Genomic DNA, 22,617 nt, shown 5'->3' on the forward strand with positions numbered 1-22,617 from the left:
GCAAAAAAAAAACAAGGAGTACTTGTGGCACCTTAGAGACTAACAAATTTATTTGGGCATAAGCTTTCATGAGCTAAAACCCACTTCATCAGATGCATGCAGTGGAAAATACAGTAGGAAGATATTTATACACAGAAAACATGAAAAAATGGGCATTGTCATACCAACTCTAATGAGACTAATCAATTAAGGTGGGCTATTATCAGCAGGAGGGGAAAAAATGTGATACTCAAGATGGCCCATTTCCAACAGTTGACATGAAGGTGTGAATAATAGTAGGGGGAAAATTAGCATGGGGAAATAGTTTTTACTTTGTATAATGACGCATCTACTCCTAGTCTTTATTCAAGCCTAATTTAATGATGTCCAGTTTGCAAATTAATTCCAATTCTGCAGTTTCTCATTGGAGTCTGTTTTTGAAGTTTTTTTGTTGGAGAATTGTGACTTTTAGGTCTGTAATTGAGTGACCAGGGAGGCTGAAGTGTTCGCTGACTGGTTTTTGAATGTTATAATTCTTGATGTCTGATTTGTGTCCATTTATTCTTTTGCGGAGAGACTGTCTGGTATGGCTAATGTACATGGCAGAGGAGCATTGCTGGCATATAGCACATTGGTAGATGTGCAGGTGAATGAGCCTCTGATGGTGTGGCTGACGTGATTAGGTCCTATGATGGTGCATTTGCTCCAATCCCTCAGACAGAGACGTATACTTACATGATCTCTATCAAGCATTCTTTAAACTACAATACTCACCTGCTGAAGTGAAGAAACAGATAGAGCCAGAAGAATACCCGTAAGTCACCAGCTACAAGATAGGCCCAACAAAGAAAGTAACAGGAGTATCTGAGCCTTAGTGCTTTTGTGAGGAAGGATCTGTGTGACTTGGTGCAGGAACCTGGACATCAAATAAGGGTCAGATATTCTCTTCATATATGGGACAACTGGGGACTTGGCATTGTGCGGGGTAGGTGTTGGGCTTTTACCCCAGACGGGGCAGGCTACAGGCCAGGCGGGGGCTGATCACACTGGGCAGGTCCCCACAAAAGTTGTCCTGGTGGGTCAGGTCTGTCAGTCTGGCTTGTCTGCGGGGCAGCCCCACTGCGTCCCGCTCGGGGGTGGGGGGAGGGGCGCTGCCGTAGCCATGGTGCAGGGAGCAAGACTGGAAGCGGGGCTCCAGGACACCGCACTCGGCGGGCCGGGGCGGAGCGGGTCGCAATCGACTCCTGGTCCCGGCCTGGCCTTAGCTTCCCCTCCCCGGCGAGGCGCCCCTCTTCTTCCCCCTCCCGCTAAGGCCAGAGTTCACACTGCGAGGCTCTTGCACACTAGCCAATCAGCAGCCCACCTTGCGCACCCCGCCCCCCGCAAACCCCCGGCCAATAGGAGGGGCGCCTTCCACATGTCCCGAAGCCAATCAGGAGCAGGGACTGGCTCTGCGCTGTTGTTTGGCAGGACGGACAGTCAATGGGTGGCTTCATATCCCGCTGCCCGCCCCGCCCATTCCCCGCCTCCCTCCTTGCCCCGTTGCCCTGGAACCCGCTGTAAATATCCCGAGACGGGCGGCGGCCCCTTTAAGCGCAGCGTAACCCGGGCCCGCCAACCGCCTGGGGGGTCGGCTGGGGAGAGGATGCGGCGCGGAGCCGGCGGCACTAGGTACCGGGCGGGGGGCGGGGAGAGCCGCGCACGGACCCAGATTCATTGCAAGGGGCGTTGGCTGGGATGGGGGGGTTCATAGGGGAGGGGGTCGGCGAAGGGGGTGTGGGGGATGGGAAGGGCCGGCAGCGGAGTGGGGGGGAAGGGAGTTAGGATTGGGGAGGGGGCTGGGAGTAGTGAGGAGGGGTATGGGGGCTTGAGGGGAGGAGGGAGGGGGCTGGGAATGGAAGTGGGGAGGGGGGTTGAGGAGAGGGGGCTGGGAGTGGGGAGGACGGGCTTGAGGGGAGAAGGGAGGGGCTTGGGGGTCAAGGCTGCTGATTTTCCATCAGCACCTTCACTAGCTGGGATAACAACCACTTCCTTGTGTTTCATGTCTGTCTGTCCCTTGCTGTGCCCAGAACTCTTCAGGCCTAGGTCCGCGTTTACTAGTCATCAGCTATTTACAGAGTGCCTCCTCACTAATTTTTTGTGCCTGACATTAGTCTTGCAGAGTGTTCCTATGAAAACAAAATACCCCAAAGCCTGTGATCCTCAACCCTGGGTCCAAATTTTAAGAAGTCTGTCATCAGTTTTGTATCAGAGAAGTAGCCCTGTTAGTCTGGATCTGTAAAAGCCGCAACCTTATAGACTAACAGATGTTTTGGAGCATGAGCTTTGTGGGTGAATACCCACTTCGTCAGATGCATCATCAGTTTTGTGGTCCAAATATTACCTCTTCATACATTTTTATAATGTGGAATGATGTAATGCTTAAATCCACCCTTTCATTGTTTTGGGTGCTGGGGAAAGGTGTTTTTATGTGCAATATCCAAAAAGGCTATCGAGCAATTCCCAGAGTGATACCTATTCCTGTTGACATAATTGACAAGCCTGATACACAGACATGTCTGGCATGAGAGTGTGGGAATCCTGAATTATCTTGCCCTTTCTGGGGGGGTTTTCTGTGTGAAATCTAAAAACTGAACCACTAAAATATTCTCAGTTCCTTTTTTTTAACTGTTGTAGAAAAATGCATTATGAATGATGGCCACTGCTTGCTAAAATGAATGCCAAGAGCTCATGTTCTGAACATGAGGCTAAAAAAGATTTGGAAAGGAGCCAACAGTTTTACTTCTAACTACTAAAAAGTTCTTCCCTGTCAAAATGAACATTCTTTGAGAAAAATCTGAATAACAACTGTGATTTGAGAAATGGGAGAAAGAACAAGGAGCTTGGATTCTGACCATGACAGAACATCAGATGATGATAAAAATAGCAACTCCTACTATTCAGATGAAGATAATGCATCTCATGCCTCTGACCGATCACTTACACTAAGCTCTCAGTCTACAAGCCGTGCGAAAAAAGATCACAAAACAGAGACTTTGAGTAGCCTTGTGCATTACCAAAGTAAGTAGATCACAATACATGGCACCCTGAAACAGTCTACTAGTGTCAGTTGTATTTTAAACTTTGAGGGAAGAAAATATAAATTATTTTATGTTTGGTAAGTGGTCTGTAAGTTTTACTTTGATAACTGAAATGAGCCTTTGTCTATAAAATTCTGCTAAACTTAATTTTAGAATTATTTATTTTTTCTGACAAGAAATAAAAAAAGCAAGTGAATTCTGCCCTGGTCCCATCCTCTAATTGCAACAGAACTTCAGATCTGCTTATGTTCCAAAGGTTGTCATTGGATTTCTTGAAGCAAACCCTTGTTATACAGTATATATAATACTTAAATCCAGGGAAGAATATTTATAATTTCTTAGACAAAATGTCACAAAGATCTTTATTATGGATATCTGTTTTACTAGACTTTCCACTGTAGTTGTATACAGTGTGTTCTTTCTCAAAAGAAATATTCATATTCCCATCCTTGGAGCTTCAAAAACAAAAGTGCTTTATCTGATTATTCTCCAAAGTTAAAATTCATTCCACTCCCATCTCCTTTACCAACACATCCCCCACCTCAATCCCCTTGGGTAAACTGCTTTGCTAACTGGGATTGTGGAGGTAATGGAACTTACTCCCCACTAGGGTGACCAGACAGCAAGTGTGAAAAATCGGGACAGGGGGTGGGGTAATAGGAGCTTATATAAGAAAAAGACCCCAAAAATCGGGACTGTCCCTATAAAATCGAGACATCTGGTCACGCTACTCCCCACCCAGCAAGAAGTGAGAAGAGAATAGCTCTGTGACTCCTAAGGTGGATAATGACTGAACAGCCTCTATGCTGAGTTTTGGCTGCTTATACTGAGCCATCGCACACAATTTCCAGTTTAAGTTATAATATATCCTGTCTTTCTAAAAGATAACTTCTGGTTGAGATAGAGTATATGAGTCTCACAGTTTCTTTGACTCTCCTGGTCTGCTCAAGGAGTGCCCTCTTAAGTCTCAGGACTCTAGCCTTCGCGTCTCTCTGGGCAGAGACCTGCATACCTCTCCCTTCTGACTGGGGTTTTAGGCTGGAGTTCACTGTGATTATTCCAGCAGGCCTGACTGGAATCCAGCACCTGTGCTTTGCTTTCTCTCAAAGGGGCTATGGATGATATATGCAAGTGGTTGCAAATAATGAAACAACCCTTCCAAAGCAAAGTACTTTTATTTAAGGACAAAAGCAATGCAGAGAAAACAGACAAAAAATAAAAGGTCTAAACACATACTTAAGCCTGCCTCAGTCATGTGCAGACCCTTGTCCCTCCAGCCTTTCAGCAAGGTTTGGACAAAGGTTCACGTCTGTTGATTGGATCAAAATGAGGGCCTCTAGTTAGTTCACGCGTTGTCTTTATACCCTAGACTGTCTTTTGAATTCTCTATTCTCCCTAACTGTGATACTTCTTTCAAGTTGTTTACTTGTTCCAGGATTTGTATTAATCACCCTCTGACACACTGATTTTTAGTTTCTTGCTTTTGCAGATAAGTTTTTGAGTGATACAGTAGTATCACAAAGATACAGATAACATTCATAAAGTCTGTATAATAGTTCCCAAATATATTGCATGTGGTACAATATTTGTCACAGTGGGCTTGATGCAGGAATCACTCGGTGAAATTCTGTGAACTTTGTTATGCAAGAGGTCTGACTAGATCATAATGAGGCCTCAAATCAATGAAATGCCCATGGATCATGGCTTCAACCCCTCTTTCTTTGTTGGCCTATTTGGTGCTGACATGGTGCTCAATATAGCTGTGCTAAGGAGTGTCAAGTCCCCCAGCCTGTTTGTATGTTAGCTTCGCATGTAGGTCTCTGGGAAACAAAATTGCCATGGTTTTGTTGCAATATGTAGTGGAGAAAAGAGGGTGATGTATGAAGACATACATCAGAAATGGCAGGATCACCACACCAACCTTTCGTTCCCAGTTTTATACAGATGGTCAAAAGTGCAAAACCATATGTGAGACTCTTGAGTGCTTCATATGGATTGGAAAATAAAATCTATGTTGGTAGATTTATCTGAACTCATTAAATAGGTTGAAACAGGGGGTAGCCCTGTGGCATAATTATTACCTAACCCTTTTGTAGCTGAATGTAATGTGCCAAATCCTCTCCATGAAAGGAAAACTGAGCATTGTATATGATTAAGCTATGGAAAACGGAGTTTCAGATAGAAATATTAGTGGATGAGTCTGTGTGTGTGAAATGCTTAGGGGAAACTAAGAAAAGATTTAAAAGCTGCTGTTTTGCCATAGAATGCTGTCTGTAGAATAGAGGAGATACAATAAGTGCCAAAAGGAAAATAGAGGAGCTAGTGCATGCTCCCTCTTAGCTAATACCTGATTTGTGTACTGTAGTATGTTTCTGTTGTATGCCAGTCTCATGATTCAGAAGCTGCAATGGCAGGTATAAGATGGCATCCAATATGTTGCTTCTAAAGGCTATTCTGCATTAGTTCAGTAATAACTGCATATATTCAGTTCTCTAAATGACAGTTTTTCTATGGGTTATTTGTCTTATGCGGCATGATTATGGTTTGAGCTATGCAAAAAGACCAAAACCAAGCTTTTTATATACGTGTGTGTGTGTGTATATATGTGTATATATATATAATATATATAAAAAATTGTATTTTGTATGTATTAAAATGTGTGTGTATATATATACCTCCACTAATCCCAGATCACTTTAAAATATTATCTGTATGTTGTATATATGAAACATGCATACAAATAATATTTTAAATTAATTGGGATTAGTATCTATTAATACTAAAATGAGAATGCTCCTTGGAAAATAACATGTGACAGAAGTAAAGTTTATCAGGGAAGAACACATTTTCATAAGGTTTAGAACTTCTTCTTTTTTTAACTGCAAAGAACCCATTGTTATCGTCTTTATAGCAAGTACAGTAGCAGGTTTCCAGAAATACTATGTATGTATCTAATAAAATTTGAATGTATTTAATAAAATTGCTGCATGCTTGCTACAAAACTAGCTGAAGCTCTGGTGATCACCATTTTAAATGTGTACAGAGATACAGTATTTCTATTTAAACACATAATGAAATCTGAAATTAATGAACAAAAATATAACTACAACAGATGATTACTTTATAATTTCATTCTGATGGTTGCAAGCAGCATAATTGGTTTCAAAGTCAGAGTAAGAAGAAAATCAAAGTATATAGCAGCTTTGCAGTATATCATAAGCACAAATCTCTATTTTGTAGCTATGACAATGAGAATAAACATTTTTGTGTTTGATTTCTCTAAAGAAAACCACCATGACATAGGTACTGTACAAAAATCTCTCAGGCGAAAAGGGCTTTATTTCAAGGAAGATGCCTGCTTAAATAGAAAAGAATAGCAATGGGCTTTGCTGAGTTCCTTACAGTAAAATCTGCTTTTTTTTTTAAGCCGCTAAGAAACCAGTTTCCAAATATGCACCAGCCAAAAGAGGGAGAAGGTGGGGTTTTCGCTCCCAGAGCCTCAGTAGGGATTCTCCTTCAAAAGATATAGATCTTGTTACAAAAAGGGTTCTTTCTGCCAGACTGCTAAAAATCAATGAGCTTCGGAATGAACTAACTGAACTCCACATCAAACTAGATGAGCTGCAGAAAGAAAACAGGGCACTGACAAGGCTTCAGTACAGACAGGAGAAAGCCTTGAGTAAGTTTGAAGATACAGAAAATGAAATCTCTCAGCTCCTCGCCCGACATAACAATGAGATTAGAATATTAAGGGAGCGCTTACGAAAATCTCAAGAGAGAGAACGCACAACTGAGAGAAGACTGAAAGATTCAGAGGATGAACTGTACAGGACAAAAAATTCTTTGCAAAAATTGAAAAAGCTTTCTGAAGATAAGCACTTAGCTGAACGAGATGAACTGGCAAAGAAGCTAGCCTCAGCAGAGAACAGACTGGATGAGAGTGAGAAAAGAATTAAGGTGAGAAAACGTTCCTGACCTCTCCTACCCACATTTTTTTTTAATTTAACAATTTAATTTAACAAATTGAGTAGGAATGCTTCTTTCCAGTATGAGCGTCATACATTAACTTGTATTATCCATTTTACAGCAGTAGGGTGAATGGAAAATGGTTTCTATTGCAAATAAGTAACACCATGTAAATTTTGTACAGGACTATGCACAATCATTTTACAATCTGTGCAGTACACTATATGTGTTTATTAATAATGTTGTTTACTGGTATGTTTTATCTTGTGTGTTTTATAGTATAGACTTGGCATTTTTAACTTAAATGCTAATCAATTTAGCAATAACTTCCAGAAAGGTATGCAGCTAATTTAATTTTTCATAATCTAGTTTATGCTGCTTGACTAGGTAGCGTGTATAAGAGGAGGATCCTCACAGATTTTAGAGGATATTATGCTGAAGTTCTACAAAATACATTATATTTTTTTAAAACAAATTCACTTGAAAACTAATACAACTCAGCATCCATGCAATGTTTGGTTATTCTGTATAGGCTGGCTGTGGAGTCAGCCTCAAAGAATTATCATCATGTTGTTCAAAGTTGTCTCGTGGTATAGATACATGTATATTTATTTTAGGAATTTTGTGCATAATGTTTGCATCTTAGTCAGCAAAACTATATAGCCATGGGAAAGAGAAAGAGCCCTTTTAAGTCAAAACTATTTTTATATTGGGCCTGTAACATTATAAGAGTAACTTAACTGTCTAGCAGTTGTGTGTGGTGTTCGTTTTTGCCTGGTATTTATACTCATATTTGACTGTGTTAAGATGGAGTTAAGGTTGAGTGCCTACGTAGGAAATTTAAGGTAAAAAAAATTACAAAGATGGTATAATTATTTTTAAAAAAAAATCCCAAGCATTATAAACCTAGGAAATTCAAGACTTAGGTTAAATTTAAGTGAAATCCAAATATGTCAAGGTATGGAAAAGTAGAGTTGAGAACCCAAACAACATTAGTTCTGCCATACTGTAATCAGGTATTTTCCAGTTCTGGGCACCACATTTCAAGAAAGATGTGGACAAATTGGAGAAAGTCCACAGATAAAAGATAAATACAAATAATTAAATTTGACCTGTGATGGAAAATTGACAAAAACTGGGTTTGTTTAGTCTGGAGAAGAGAAAGGGGGACATGATAACAGTTTTCAAGTACAGAAAAGGTTGTTACAAGGAGAAGGGAGAAAAATTCTTCTTATTAACTTCTGAGAATAGGACAAGATGGAATGGGCTTCAATTGCAGCAAGGGAGGTTTAAGTTGGACATTAGGAAAAACTTCCTAACTGTGAGGGTAGTTAGGCAATTCATTCCAGTGCTTCGGGAGGTTGTGGAATTTCCATCATTAGAGGTTTTTAAGAGCATGTTAGACAAACACCTGTCGGGGTGGTCTACATAATATTTAGTCCTGCCTTGAGTGCAGGGGACTGGACAAGATGACCTCTCGAGGTCCCTACCAGTCCGGTGAGTCTATGGTTTACAATTAAGGCATTTTAGCACTTGTGATCCCATATGAGATAAGTGATTTTTTTTCTTAAAAGGCACTCTGGATATTTTTCTTCTTCCTCACAGTGTCATCATATGCTGTTCATGTTGAACAGCTATCACAAGGACAGGGTCCCCCAAAATTAAACCTTCACTAAAAATGGTTAAAGGAAGGTTGGGAAATCTGCGAGGATGTCGTCTCCTCCTCCTCCTCCTCCTCCTTATTCTTATCCCAGTTTTTCCTGGGGTTGTTCTTTTATTTCTAATATGCCAGTTTGAGAGCCCTCTGTTGGGTCCCATGGCCTCTGTGTCCGATAGCATACAGAATCTGGGAGGTATTGTGAATGCCCAATGCCTCCTCAGAGTTATCTCCCTGTATGTGGGTGAGGTGAGGTTGCGCACCAACCAAAGCTGATGTGGCTGTCCCCTCTGGTTAACATCTGGATTTGATCAAGTTGCTGTGGACACAAAGTCAAATGGCCTCTGTACCACACTAGAGGCAGAGTCAGGTTTGACCCTCAAATAGTTTTTTATATATTGTGTTTATTTTAAAAAAATTGTTGCTTTTTTAAAACATTCTATTATCATATGAACTGCAGGATTTGGAGAAAAGCCTTGAGCTGAATAACAGCAGTTTCCAGCGACAGTTGCAATCTGAGAAAAAAAAGGTACATGAGGCCCAAGAAGAAAATAAAGCTCTCCAAGAAGAGCTTCAACAACTAAATCAAAAGCTAAAGGTAAAAATTATGTACTGTAGTATTAAAATCCAGCCACTTTGAGGTATTTTTAGCTGTGAGAGTACTTTATTATTGAAATATTTCAAGTTTATTTTAATCATTCCTTGCAAAATTAACTTAATTTTTCTCCATATGGGTTCACTCTCTCTTTTTAAATTTAATCTCCTAAACTATGATTCTGGAATACCCTGTATGAAAGGGAATGTGTTAATATCAGTCATCCTTTATTTATTATTTGCATTAGGTAGGAAAAGGATAGGTCAAGTACACAATCAGAAATCACTGCTAAACTGTAAGCTGTACAGAAAACTAAGGGCTGGATTTTTAAAATCATACCTGGAAATAAGTACATGCAATTAATATGCCTAAATTGCATATGCAATTACGGTAGCTGTGCACATAGATTGAGTAATTGCATATGCATACTGGCAATTGGCATGCATTGTTACTTTATCTGCACAAGCAATTACTTGCTCATTTTAGGTGTACAAGTTCTAAAATTAGGCTATAAGAATCATTGTTTTAAAAATCATAATGCACAGTATTATTTAGTACTTCCTTAGTCAATACTTCCTGAAAGAGAAGCTGCAAGTTCAGATTTGGACCAAAATATAGATTGTATAGAAAGGTTTCATGAAACCTATGGTTGATAGAAATATTTCCATGACTTTTAGTTCCACTGGAAGAAGTTGTTTTTAAACAGCTAAACACCATGGGAGGATATAAAAGTGAAACTGATTTTAAATAATGTTAACTGCCCAGTCTGAGAGAGATTCAAAGTAACTGGCATGTGCTCTGAAAAGTAAATAGGATTTTTAAAACTTTCATTTTCAGTAATATAAAGTGCTACCAGTAAAGTTAAATAAACTTGCTAGTTTCAAATAAATGGGTCTTAAGTTGACAGTGTTCCTTTAAAGAAGACTAGGATACCTTGAAAAATACATTCATGAACAGAAGAATCTCAGCACTATTTATTAACTAAATTCAGTATTCCTGGTTAGGCAACATTTATTTCTATGTTCTTTTTAGTAAGAGCTATGTGAGGGGAATATATCCCAGTATTGTATATGGCTTAAGGCAAAAAAAATGGCATTTTTCTCACAACTGCATCAATTTTAATCTCTGCATTGCTCCAAAGATAATCTTTATGGCTCCAGTTCAGCAAGGTATTTAAGCACGGAAGTCAAAGGGACTATTCATATACTTACATAAGCATGTACTATCTACCTTGTTGAAACAGGGCCTATTTCCCCAAGGCTGACCATCACACAAATTATGGTACAGTAATTCCTCACTTAAAGTCATCCCAGTTAATGTTTCGTTGTTACACTGCTGATCAATTAGAGAACATCCTCATTTAAAGTTGCACAGTGCTCCCCTATAATGTTGTTTGGCAGCTGCTTGCAGAAAGAGCAGCCTGTTGGAGCTAGCTGGTGGGGGCTTGGAACCAGGGTGGACTGACAGCCCTTCATCAGCTCCCCTAAGTTCCCTGTGTGGCAGCTGCCCAGCAGGCTATCAATTGCCAGCAGTTCAAGTGTCCCTCCTCCCACTGCCATGTGCTGCTCCTGCCCTCTGCCTTGGAGCTGCTCTCGGGAGCCTCCTGCTTGCTGTGCTGGGTTGGGGGGGGAATACGAGGGTGTTCCCACCACACACTCCTGCCCTCTGCTTACTGCATTTCCATAGAGTGGAGGTGGGAGGACACAACAGGACTCAGGATAGAGGGAGCTGTGCTCACAGCAGCTGCTGTCTCAACTTCGTGGTCTACTTAAAAGGGCAATCTACTTAGAGTGGTTCAGCGTACTTAAAGGGGTAATGCGCATCTCTCTCTCACACACACGGAGTGTGTGTCTGTCTCTGTCTGCTATGTTGTCTCCCCTCCCTCCATTTGAGCTGCCTTGTAGAGTATGTGGCTACATTAACAACAATGTGCTAACCCTTGAGGGCTCAGCCAAGTTCTAGTTTATCATTTAGCAGTAAGGCAGTCCCTAGGAAATATCCCACCTTCTTCCACCCTCTGACTTCACCACCTCAACCAAGCTTCATAATCATCATTGCTGTGTACAATATTAAATTGTTTGTTTAAAACTTATACTATGTGTATGTGGATGTGTTATATCAATTATACTAGACCAGTAAAAACCAGCAGGATCTTATTAAAGGAGATAAGACATTTGTCCCATTTATTGTCAATACCATAATAAAATAAAAGATAACAATTTATGACTAATAACTAATATCTTAATTCTTATACACACACATTATACCTATTACCTATACACACACACACACATTCACATTATACCTAATACCTATACACACACACACATACACACATTCACACACACACACCCACATTCATCAGGTGTTCTGCAGCTGCTGCATAGTTACCAGTCCTGAAGATAGCTTAAGTTCATGGCTTGATTTTGCAGCGTGGGTTCGTAGCTTGTGGCAGCTAACTGGCCAGGAAAGCTGGGCACAAGGCTGAGCTGGATCTCTGTTGGGCAGGCACCGATGTTCTTCCATGTTGGCAGCAGAATGTTACCCAGAGTCTCTCATCTCACCCTTCTTTTTTATAGGCTTTTAGTTTGGATTCAAAGTCTATAGGTCTTGCTGTGTCACGCTGCCTCTGGGTTTAGATTGATCACCCATCAATTGCAGGCGTGACTTTCAGCCTTGGACCTGGCTTTGATCTTCCTTCTGTTGTTCTGTTGTCCTTTTCTTTTTAGGGTGGATGCTTCTTACTTTGTTTAGGGCTGTTGTCTAGGTCTTCAGCCGTTGGTATTTGAACTTTATCTCATCAGGACAGGCTGGGGCTGGAGGTTGATTCCATCATTCATACATACCTCATTCACACATCTAAACTAAACTAATAAGATTACACCAGGGTTTGCAGAAATGAAGGTTGGAGGAAGCTTTTACAAAATGGAGTGAGTGTTTTAAAATGGGGTTTGAATTACAATATGGAACAGAAGTTACAGTATAGGCAAGTGTAGTGAATGGTGAACAGAAGTTACATTAATAAAGTGAACAATTGAAAACAATTTCATTTATCAGTTCTACATTGTTTAGTTTAAGTCCAAATCAGCTTAACCTTGCATGACAACTGTGGTCCTCCTACAAAATCTTATTTGCTGTGTGTGCTTAAAAAGGTCCTGACTTCAGTAACTTTTATTATTTGATGACTATTGTAGCATCAAACTTGGTCCTCATTTTATTTGTCAATGTACCCAATGATTGTAATGGTTTTATTGTATTCCCAATTATTGTAACTATAATTGTTTTCATTTATGTGTAGATTATATCTGGTGTTTAGTCAATTGTAATAGGTTTAGTTATATTCACCTAGTTATAATTATTTGGTTTGTTTGCAACAGATCACCTTGCCCTACAATGTCAACAACTACTGTAATGGTCATAACTCAAGGGGCAAAGTGTTGTAGAAGCAGCCCACCTGGTCAGCAGTTCTAAACATAATTTTTCATCCCCTCATTGTCCTATTAGTAATCCTAACTGTTATGTTGGTTCTGCCTTAAAACAATTACATAAAGTGTGACCCATTCAATGCCCCTGGATTGAAGGGTCAAAAGGGGGACAATGTAGAACTGATAAATGAAATTGTTTTCAATTGTTCACTTTATTAATGTAACTTCTGTTCACCATTCACTACACTTGCCTATACTGTAACTTCTGTTCCATATTTTAATTCAAACCCCATTTTAAAACACTCACTCCATTTTGTAAAAGCTTCCTCCAACCTTCATTTTTGCAAACCCTGGTGTAATCTTATTAGTTTAGTTTAGATGTGTGAATGAGGTATGTATGAATGATGGAATCAACCTCCAGCCCCAGCCTGTCCTGATGAGATAAAGTTCAAATACCAACGGCTGAAGACCTAGACAACAGCCCTAAACAAAGTAAGAAGCATCCACCCTAAAAAGAAAAGGACAACAGAACAACAGAAGGAAGATCAAAGCCAGGTCCAAGGCTGAAAGTCACGCCTGCAATTGATGGGTGATCAATCTAAACCCAGAGGCAGCGTGACACAGCAAGACCTATAGACTTTGAATCCAAACTAAAAGCCTATAAAAAAGAAGGGTGAGATGAGAGACTCTGGGTAACATTCTGCTGCCAACATGGAAGAACATCGGTGCCTGCCCAACAGAGATCCAGCTCAGCCTTGTGCCCAGCTTTCCTGGCCAGTTAGCTGCCACAAGCTACGAACCCACGCTGCAAAATCAAGCCATGAACTTAAGCTATCTTCAGGACTGGTAACTATGCAGCAGCTGCAGAACACCTGATGAATGTGGGTGTGTGTGTGTGAATGTGTGTATGTGTGTGTGTGTATAGGTATTAGGTATAATGTGAATGTGTGTGTGTGTGTATAGGTAATAGGTATAATGTGTGTGTATAAGAATTAAGATATTAGTTATTAGTCATAAATTGTTATCTTTTATTTTATTATGGTATTGACAATAAATGAGACAAATGTCTTATCCCCTTTAATAAGATCCTGCTGCTTTTTACTGGTCTAATATAATTGGTACAACAGATGGATGGATGGATAGATATAAAAAATAGTCTTTTATCTGGTGAAAAAAATTTCCCTGGAACCTAACCCTGCCTCCCCGCCCATTTACCTTAATTCTTATGGGGAAATTGGATTTGCTTAACATCGTTTCACTTAGTCGCATTTTTCAGGAACATAACAACAACGTTAAGTGGGGAGTTACTGTACTTGCATTTTCCATATCCTCTGCTGTGTTCTCTTTCTGAATAATACACCCAGGGCCAATTCTGACAATGCTGCCAAAGCTGTAATGTAGTGGATCCTGCTTGTCAGAGTTACTGCCCGGTCCACTAGCAGGTAGTAATGCTAATGTGATTTTTTTTTTTGTTACTTAATATAATACAAAAAATTAACATGGTAGGCACATGCATCTGTAATTTAGCTTTCTAAAATGTTAAGCACCTTTGTATGAACATATTGGCCTTCAGTTTTATCTTAGCTAAGTTCAAAGATACAATACTAAATGTGAGAGAGTATTTTGGCAATCAGTTGATTTTTGAGAGGGGAGGAAACCATGTACTAGAAATGTGATTTAAAGATTTGAACAGTTTCTTTAAACATTGTGCTGAATAATCAAGGACCTTATTCAATCAATGAAGAATGAACTATATATATAATTTTCCCTTAAACTGCATAGTTGCTTAGCCTTGCCACAATTTATTTCAATGGCTGTTAAATATAAGTTGATGTAACTTTATTAATTTAACTCTACTGCCTCTACCTCATTCATTATCAGGAAAAAGAGAGAGAACTTGATGCAAAAAATATATATGCTAACCGTATGTTGAAGCCATCACCTAAAAAAGAAACGGATGTTACACAAAGAAAAAAAGGTAATTTTAAAAAAAGGATATAAACAGAAAAGCTACTACCAAATAGACTCTATTATTTTTTCAGTGTTCAAGCCATTAAATGTTTGTTTCATTTTGACCCTTTCAGGTCCTGTCCCAGGCTATGGAGTTCTTTACTCTCTGTAAAACACAGCAGTCAAAACAACCAATGACATGCATTGTAATTTTTTATTTGACTGTCCCTCTAATAATAGTACAATGAAGCCACCTTACCCCCAACAAAACAACTAGGGCTGTCTGCTCTCAATTCAACAGTTTACATTTATCCCAAATGTTCATGGGGGGGATGGGGAAAGGGCATTGTTTAGAAATAGTTTGCTATTAAATCACAACTAGTAATGAAGCAGGTAGCTTGATTATAATTAGACCCACTGGAAATATGCACCATTATCATGGATTTAGGGTTTCTCTGAATTTTTGCTAATTCCAGTTTGTAGAGCAGAATTTAAGTATGCATTGAAAAAAGTAGTACAGTCCATGTGACTGAAGATAATTTTTCAAATGCAAATCAGTGTACTGATATCTTCCTGAATCTGCAGGCAGACTGAAAGCTTGTTTTACTTATGAATATAGGGCCAGATGCACTCTTACAGAATCAGTAAGATTACTCACCAGGAGTAAGGCAAGCAGTCTTTTCTGTGTCATTTTAAGCAGGTTTTGATGTCAATACTTTTAAACTATTTTATGGCTGATCCCTTTAATGGAAATATCCTGCTATTACGCATCATCCAGTCACTCACTCACTCACTCATGTCCGTCACCCCAATCGGGGTATGGGCCGCCAACAACAGATCTCCAGAGTCCTCTATCCTGGGCCATTCGTTCTAACTGGTTCCAGGTATAGCCCATTTTTTTGCTATCAGCTTGAAGGTCATGTCGCCAGGTGTTTATTGGACGGCCTCTTTTCCGCTTGCCTTGGGGGTTCCACCGCAGTGCCTGTCTGGTGATATTAGTTGGCTGCTTGCGTAGTGTATGTCCTATCCAACCCCACCTTCTCCTTCTGATTTCTTCCTCTGCTGGGAGTTGACAGGTCCTCTCCAAGAGGTGGATGTTACTGATGGTGTCTGGCCAGTGGATCTGGAGAATCCTTCTGAGGCAGCTATTTATGAAGGTCTGGATCTTCCTGATGGTTGTTTTGGTTGTCCTCCAGGTTTCAGCTCCATACAGTAGGACTGATTTCACATTGGAGTTGAACAGTTGAATTTTTATTGCCAAAGACAGCTCTCTAGAGTTCCAGATGTTCTTGAGCTGTAAGAAGGCTGCTCTTGCCTTACCAATCCTTACTTTGATGTCTGCGTCTGTGCCACCCTGCTGGTCGATGATGCTACCTAGGTAGGTAAAGGACTGCACTTCTTCCAGGGGGCTTCCATTCAGTGTGACTGGGTCATTGCTGGTGGAGTTAATCCTAAGGATCTTGGTCTTGTCCTTGTGAATGTTGAGGCCAACCTGTGATGACGTGGCTGCCACTACGTTGATCTTCTCTTGCATCTGCTGTTTACTGTGCGAAAGGAGTGCATGGTCATCAGCAAAGTCCAGGTCATCAAGCTGGGTCCACAACATCCACTGGATTCCATTCCTACGCTCGTAGGTGGATGTCTTCATGATCCAATCGATGACGAGGAGAAAGAGAAATGGTGACAACAAGCATCCTTGCCTGACTCCAGTTTGCACCTGGAAGCTGTTAGTAAGCTGCCCTCCATGGATCACTCTACAGTGTATACCGTCATATGAGTTCTTAATCAGGTTGACCACCTTTGCTGGGATGCCGTAGTGCCGAAGGAGCTTCCGAAGGGTCTCTTGATCCACGCTATCAAACACTTTCTCATAGTCAACAAAATTGATGTCCAACGAGGAGTTCCACTCTATAGACTGCTCGACTATGATACGAAGCATTGCTATCCGGTCCGTGCATGATCTGTTCTGCCAGAAACCTGCCTGTTCATCTCGTAGCTGTGGATCCACGGCATCCTTCATTCTCTCTAAGAGGACTCGGTTAAAGACCTTCCCTGGCACCGACAGGAGTGTGATTCCTCTGTAATTGGCACAATTGCTAAGGTCTCCTTTCTTGGGGATTTTGATGAGATATCCCTCTTTCCAGTCTACTGGAATCACTTCTTCTTCCCATATCTTCTCAAAGAGGGGGTACAGCATTTCCACTGAAGCATCCAGGTCTGCTTTCAGGGCCTCTGCTGGGATGTCATCAGGTCCAGCCGCCTTCCTATTCTTCATCATGGTGATGGCTTTTCTGATCCTGTCTCTGGTTGGTTTATCGCAATTAATTGGAAGACAAAAACAAACCAACAGAAAAAACCCTGCTGATCCTCACTAGATCGGGGTGCTTTTATGTATTCTTCGAAGTTATAGGAATACTATTAGCTCTTAGGTATAAATTCATCAGAAGCAAAGATGACAATTTTTTTTTAAATTTTGGGGTTCTTTTTATTTGTGAATATTTTGAATTACAAAAAAAAGTAAAATTTGACTTGCTTTTTTTTGTATATATTTATTACAGCCTGTAGCCAGAATACTAAAAAAGGAATCCAGACTACAAAAGGAGTACAGACTAGTGGGTACTTCTCACCGATAGAATTTCCTCCACCACCAGAGTTTGTTTCTGTTTATGTAACAGATCAGAAGGAAGAGGAGACACTTCTCAGAATGGTGAGTTATTTTATAGTTCCAAATAATCCACTTAAGAAGCTAAATTTCCTAAGGTCTAATTTATATTTTAGGAAAGACATCCTCATATCTTAGGAAAATGATTAGGCTCTCAGACAAAATTACGGTTTTACATAACCCTGTTTACATTTCAATATCCTCTGAATCCTGTTGACTATCGTTAACTTGCTCTGCTTCTTTTATTACCTTTTATCATTTCACTGTAATCTCTACGGATTTGACATTTTGGTTTCTTTCTCCTTCTCTGTTTCTAGTCTAGATATTTGAGCAGTCCCTTGTTCTCAGTATTTTTGCTGAGCCTTAATTATGATTTACTTTTAACTTCCAGCCTTCTTCCACAATCATGGATTTCAGTGCTTCGTCCCATTGCACTAGTGTCCAAATCCTATATAGTAGTGCTCCTCTACGTAAAGCATGAAATATATTTCTGTTATCTTTATCCCAATGTTTTTTGCTGTTAACATCTTCGTTATAAAATAGTATCTCACTGATTTTTTAATACTTTTGAGCCATAAGACCAAAATTCAAGTGAAGTGTAAGGTGATATAAGTTCACCTTCTTAGATCTACTTGCACTCACTGTACAAATGTTTAAAGGGTATGAGAATTGTAACTTATGCACAGAGGAGCTACCAGAAGGTGTTCGTTAAGAAAGGTAGAGACTACCAAGTCTGCTGTAAATTCCATAGCTGTAGAATCATGGAATACATTGGACTTTGCTTAAAAGTGAAATATCCACAAGGATCTCCTGTTTGTTTCCCTCCCTACATTTGTAATATGTTCTTTCTAATTGTGGGAAAGCTAAGCTTAAAAAAAGTGTAACTTTCAGCTTAGGAGGCATTGAGATTCATGGTCATTCTGATCTCTGTCTGAATTAAATTTCATATTTGGAAAGCCTTGTTTCCTCATTCACAGGATTTTTATCCTTGTGGTTGACCATTCTTGTTAGTTCAGAAGAAAGTAATGATTTAGAAAGTCATGATGTCAGAGAGAGAAGTGGTTCCCTAAAGTTGCTTGGATCAATTTCAAGAAGGCTTTTTGATTACCAGAACTAAAATCTTGAATATGTTTCTCTACAGCTGGGAATCAGTTCAGCAGTAGAGCATTAGGGTGGTGCTCTTGGGAGGCCTGTGTTGCTGTTTTCTATAACAGCTGAAGCTTTTTCAGGGTTGGCAGTTTGATTCCTAGGTCTTTCGTTCTAAAATCTTCTTCTCTATTATCTATAATCTTTGGTGCAAGAGTCCTTTAAAACGTGCATCCGACGAAGTGGGTATTCACCCGCATGCATCCAATGAAGTGGGTATTCACCCACGAAAGCTCATGCTCCAATACGTTAGTTAGTCTATAAGGTACCACAGGACTCTTTGCTGCTTTTACAGATCCAGGCTAACACGGCTACCCCTCTGATACTTTAAAATGTAGTAGATTTGGGTGATCTGCCTTGGCCAGGGGTTGGCAACCTTCGGCACGCAGCCCATCAGGATAATCCGCTGGCAGGCCGCGAGACATTTTGTTTGCATTGACCATCTGTAGGCACAGCCCCCGCAGCTCCCAGTGGCCGGGGTTTGCCGTTCCCAGCCAATGGACCAGGACTTCATTGTGCTAGGCGCTATACAAACACAGAACAAATAAATTTTAGTATGAAGCATTACAGGATGCAGGTTCTTTTAAAGATGCCATACAAAGTCAAGTTGATGATTTGCAAGTACTTAAGACGATGTTAGGTCTGATAAGAGTTTTAGGGCCATTTCCGCAGCTGAGGTAAACTGAAGTGGCTTCATTGAAGTCCTTAATATCATTCCAATTCAGAAGATTTTGTGTTTTAACAATAAACAAAAAAAGCTGTTGCAGAAATTTTCTATCGCTTTCTTTTATCAATTTACATCAGGAACAGGAAACTCAGAAGAAAGGATGGAAAGAACAAGCAGAGCATCTAAGTCAAGAACGGAACAGGGAGAGAGAGGAGAAAATGAAACATGACCAAGAACTGCAGGCTTTAGAGGAGAAAGCCCAGAAACTATGTGACGGTAAGAAAACTGTGGCTACTGCCAAGCTGGAAAATCTAGACAAAACAAAATACCAATCAAATGAGGCCTATAACACTTCTCTTGAAAACAACAAATTGATTCTGGAAAAGGAAAACCACTAAAAAGGATAAATGATTTAACATGAACAAGGTCAAAACAGAAAATATTAAGGAATACAAAGTAACCTCCTTCCTGTGCCCTGCTATTGCTGCCCCAAGACAAGGCTTCAAAGCCAGATACCAACTGTGGAGAACCACAGCTGAAAAAAATATCCATGAAAAAAGTCAATGGACAGTTTGCACCGACTGAGAATCTGCCCCTGGTGTCTTGGGGTAAAATAGTCCTAATATTAGCACTCTCGTCCGCCTTACTGTAAAAATAAGATTTTTTTCCCTAGCATTCCCCATTGAAATTCAGCTTCCTACTTCTCTTTCATAGTGGAGATGCTATGCCATATATAGATGAAAAATATTAACTGTTGCAGTTTGTTTTCATAAGCTTGGTATAAAGTACAGTACAAGTTAATGCCGTCACCACCGAGGTCCATGTCCCAGCTCTTCAGAGAGGATTCCTGATTGGGGGATCTATTCTGTACACATGTATCAGGTTGTTCTTGTTCCAATCTGAACCTACCTTAAAACTTCATGTTTAGACAGGACAATTATTTTTTGGATGGGTAAATATTCAGAAAATTGCCTTTTTGTGTGTGCATGCAACTTTGTGTGTACAATCACTTGGCCACAAACTCTTAAATCCATTGTGTATGCAGTTTATATGTGGAAGGACCTGATTTTCACCCCCTTACACCTCATGTAGCCATTTATACTTGTGAAAAGTAGTGTGTGCTGTTTTTGTAAATAATCATTTATGTTCACTTGATGGTGCACAGAAAGCTTGTGCAGAGGTATTTTCAACACACGCTATGGCCTGTAGACACGCAAGTGAGGAAGAGGTAATATTTTAAATTGCTCCCTACTGTAGGAAAACTTTAAAACAAACCACTGAAAATTATTACTCATTTTGTATTTTGTTATCCAGTTGGCTTTGCAGTAGCACTTCAGAAAACAAGTATATTCCAAAGTTGTCTTGAAGACAGTGATGTTAACAGAGAAATATAAAGCACACTGTCAATCAGAGTTATTAAAATCAACGATGTTATATTCATCTCTGTTCAAACACAGGGCAAGGATAAAATCAGTAGAATATGAAACTACTAAAAGAGATGAATAATGCAACAATACTACAAAATTAGCATGTTTTAAGTTAGGATAGAAGATTTAGCCTGTGTCTAATTGTAAATATGTTTATGAAAAATGACTTCTTTAAAAAATAAACTAGTGCTAGTTGCAAGAATTATAAAAGCTCTGTTTTTATATATGACTTAAAAATTCCTTTTAAATATTAGAAAATATCAAATAACTTTTTAAAAAATTGCATGCAGAGTGGGAAAAAGAAGAATTTGACAGAAGGAAAAAAGAAAATAACTTTTTATTGGCTAAAGAAGAGGAGGCAAGAATTGAGTCAGAAATATATAAAATTGAAAATGAGATATACAACACTGAAAAACTAGAAGAAGACCAACAAAAAAAAGAGTTGCTGCTGGCTAAAATGTATAAAATTGACAGAGAAACTCAAAGCGCTATTAGTATGAAACTTGCTTCACAAGCACACCTCACAGATACAGCATCAAAATCTGACTCCCTAGAGAAAAATGAGAAAACCTACCAGTTCTTAGAGACCACAGAGAAATTATTTAATGGATTTCCAGTATATGACAGCCATGATGTTATTACAAAAGCAGGACAGAAGCGGCAAAATGTTAAAACCACAGATTCAAGTAATGATTTGACATTTGGTAGTTACGTACCTTCCTTTGGGAAAGGATCAGGGAGGCCAAGTTGGCTTAATCAAAAAAGTATTGTCTTAGAAGAAAATACTAAAGAAAATACAGATTTCAATACTAAGAAAGAGAAAAAGTCTAATTTAATGGAGCAACTTTTTGGAACTAGTGCCAACACCATCGCTCCACCTAAAAGCAATGACTCAAGTCCTTTGGAAGCTGACTATGATTCCGGCAGTGCTCTTCCTCTAGGCAAAAGCAATAAAGTTAAAGATGATGATTTTTTTTTCAGTGAAGGAAGACATTTTAACCCAAATAGGCACCATTTACAGCACACAACAAGCCGGCCAGCAGTTAAGGCTGTTGATTCTTTCGAAGATGAAATTGAAGAAGTAATCCTGTGATGACCACCTTTTATATAACTTGTGTGTGAAAATGCTATCCAAATATTTTAATACAGTATTTATTTTATACAGATTTTAAAAGTTTCAGATATTGAAGCCTTATGAAGGGATGATTTCAATAGATAAATATATGTATAGAGGAAGTATACACTGCATATTCAGATAGACCGGTCTGGCCTATTCTAACCAGTCTGGCTCCTTGTGCAGTTATATTTTTTTAATGTATCTTTCCTAATACAGTCCATGAAAATAAGGAGTTGCAGTGATTACTTTTTACATACTACAGCCAATAATCTTAAGGGAATTTCCTGACAGATTCCCATGTAATGCAACTGAGTTTGGGTATTTGCTCACTTCTTCATTCAGGAGGTGATACTATTTCTACCCTACTCATATTCCAGTCTACTCTCTGTATGTGTGTTTGCCACCATCAAATCTGTTCAACTGCCAGGGCACATTGGTGGTATTCCAGAAGGCCACCACTAATGCTCTTTCATGGATTTGAATGGGAGAGAAAGTAGTTGGGGAACACTTATACCTGCTTTTCTAGAGCCAAAGATGACCTGTGTCACTTTTCTCACTAGTCTCTGCCTGTGGCTACGTAAAGGTCCCATGATACTTTCCACACTCTTGTCTCCTGCCAGGCTGTGCAATGCCATTATTCCACTGGGATATTCAAACACTTCAAAGCAGATTCAGTGCAGTTAATGCAGGTCCTATATAAAGCTGCTGGGGTTTGTTTGGTTGTTTGCTTTCCCCAATTGGACTAAAAATAGTACAGATAATGAGGGGAGGAAGGATAATTCAGCCTACAATTTGAAAGGCTATGAGTTATGGCCCCATCAATCTTTTTGTTATAAGCTAGTTTTGCATGGCACATTTAAATACTGTTCTGGGAAAACCTATGCCATAGTCACACTTCTCTTAATTGAAGTGGGTTTGGACTCCCCACTGAAAATAAAACATATGA

General features: G+C 39.6%; 2 protein-coding genes across 2 annotated transcripts in view; both read left to right on the forward strand.

Moving 5' to 3' along the window:
* The window catches only part of ELOVL4 (ELOVL fatty acid elongase 4), a 299,610-nt gene that overhangs the window by 261,593 nt on the left and 15,400 nt on the right, over positions 1-22,617 (forward strand). The gene's annotated exons all lie outside the window — the stretch shown is intronic.
* On the forward strand, positions 1,530-22,511 carry LCA5 (lebercilin LCA5). Its single transcript, XM_050950117.1, has 8 exons — positions 1,530-1,650; positions 2,656-3,039; positions 6,487-7,016; positions 9,143-9,280; positions 14,584-14,680; positions 17,211-17,359; positions 19,265-19,403; positions 20,845-22,511. The coding sequence occupies exons 2-8, from the start codon at positions 2,841-2,843 to the stop codon at positions 21,645-21,647; spliced, it is 2,055 nt and encodes a 684-aa protein (XP_050806074.1). The 5' UTR covers positions 1,530-1,650; positions 2,656-2,840; the 3' UTR covers positions 21,648-22,511.

The sequence above is a fragment of the Gopherus flavomarginatus genome, chromosome 4, assembly GCF_025201925.1.
Source record: "Gopherus flavomarginatus isolate rGopFla2 chromosome 4, rGopFla2.mat.asm, whole genome shotgun sequence".
NCBI classification, from domain to species: Eukaryota; Metazoa; Chordata; order Testudines; family Testudinidae; genus Gopherus; species Gopherus flavomarginatus.

What these genes read in the sequence shown, in the direction of transcription:
- LCA5 (XM_050950117.1), top strand. Translation starts at nt 2,841, where the DNA reads ATGGGAGAAAGAACAAGGAGCTTGGATTCTGACCATGACAGAACATCA. An exon ending in TGTTACACAAAGAAAAAAAG is followed by an intron (nt 14,681 to 17,210) that starts GTAATTTTAAAA and finishes TATTTATTACAG; the next exon opens with CCTGTAGCCAGAATACTAAA. An exon ending in AGCCCAGAAACTATGTGACG is followed by an intron (nt 19,404 to 20,844) that starts GTAAGAAAACTG and finishes AATTGCATGCAG; the next exon opens with AGTGGGAAAAAGAAGAATTT.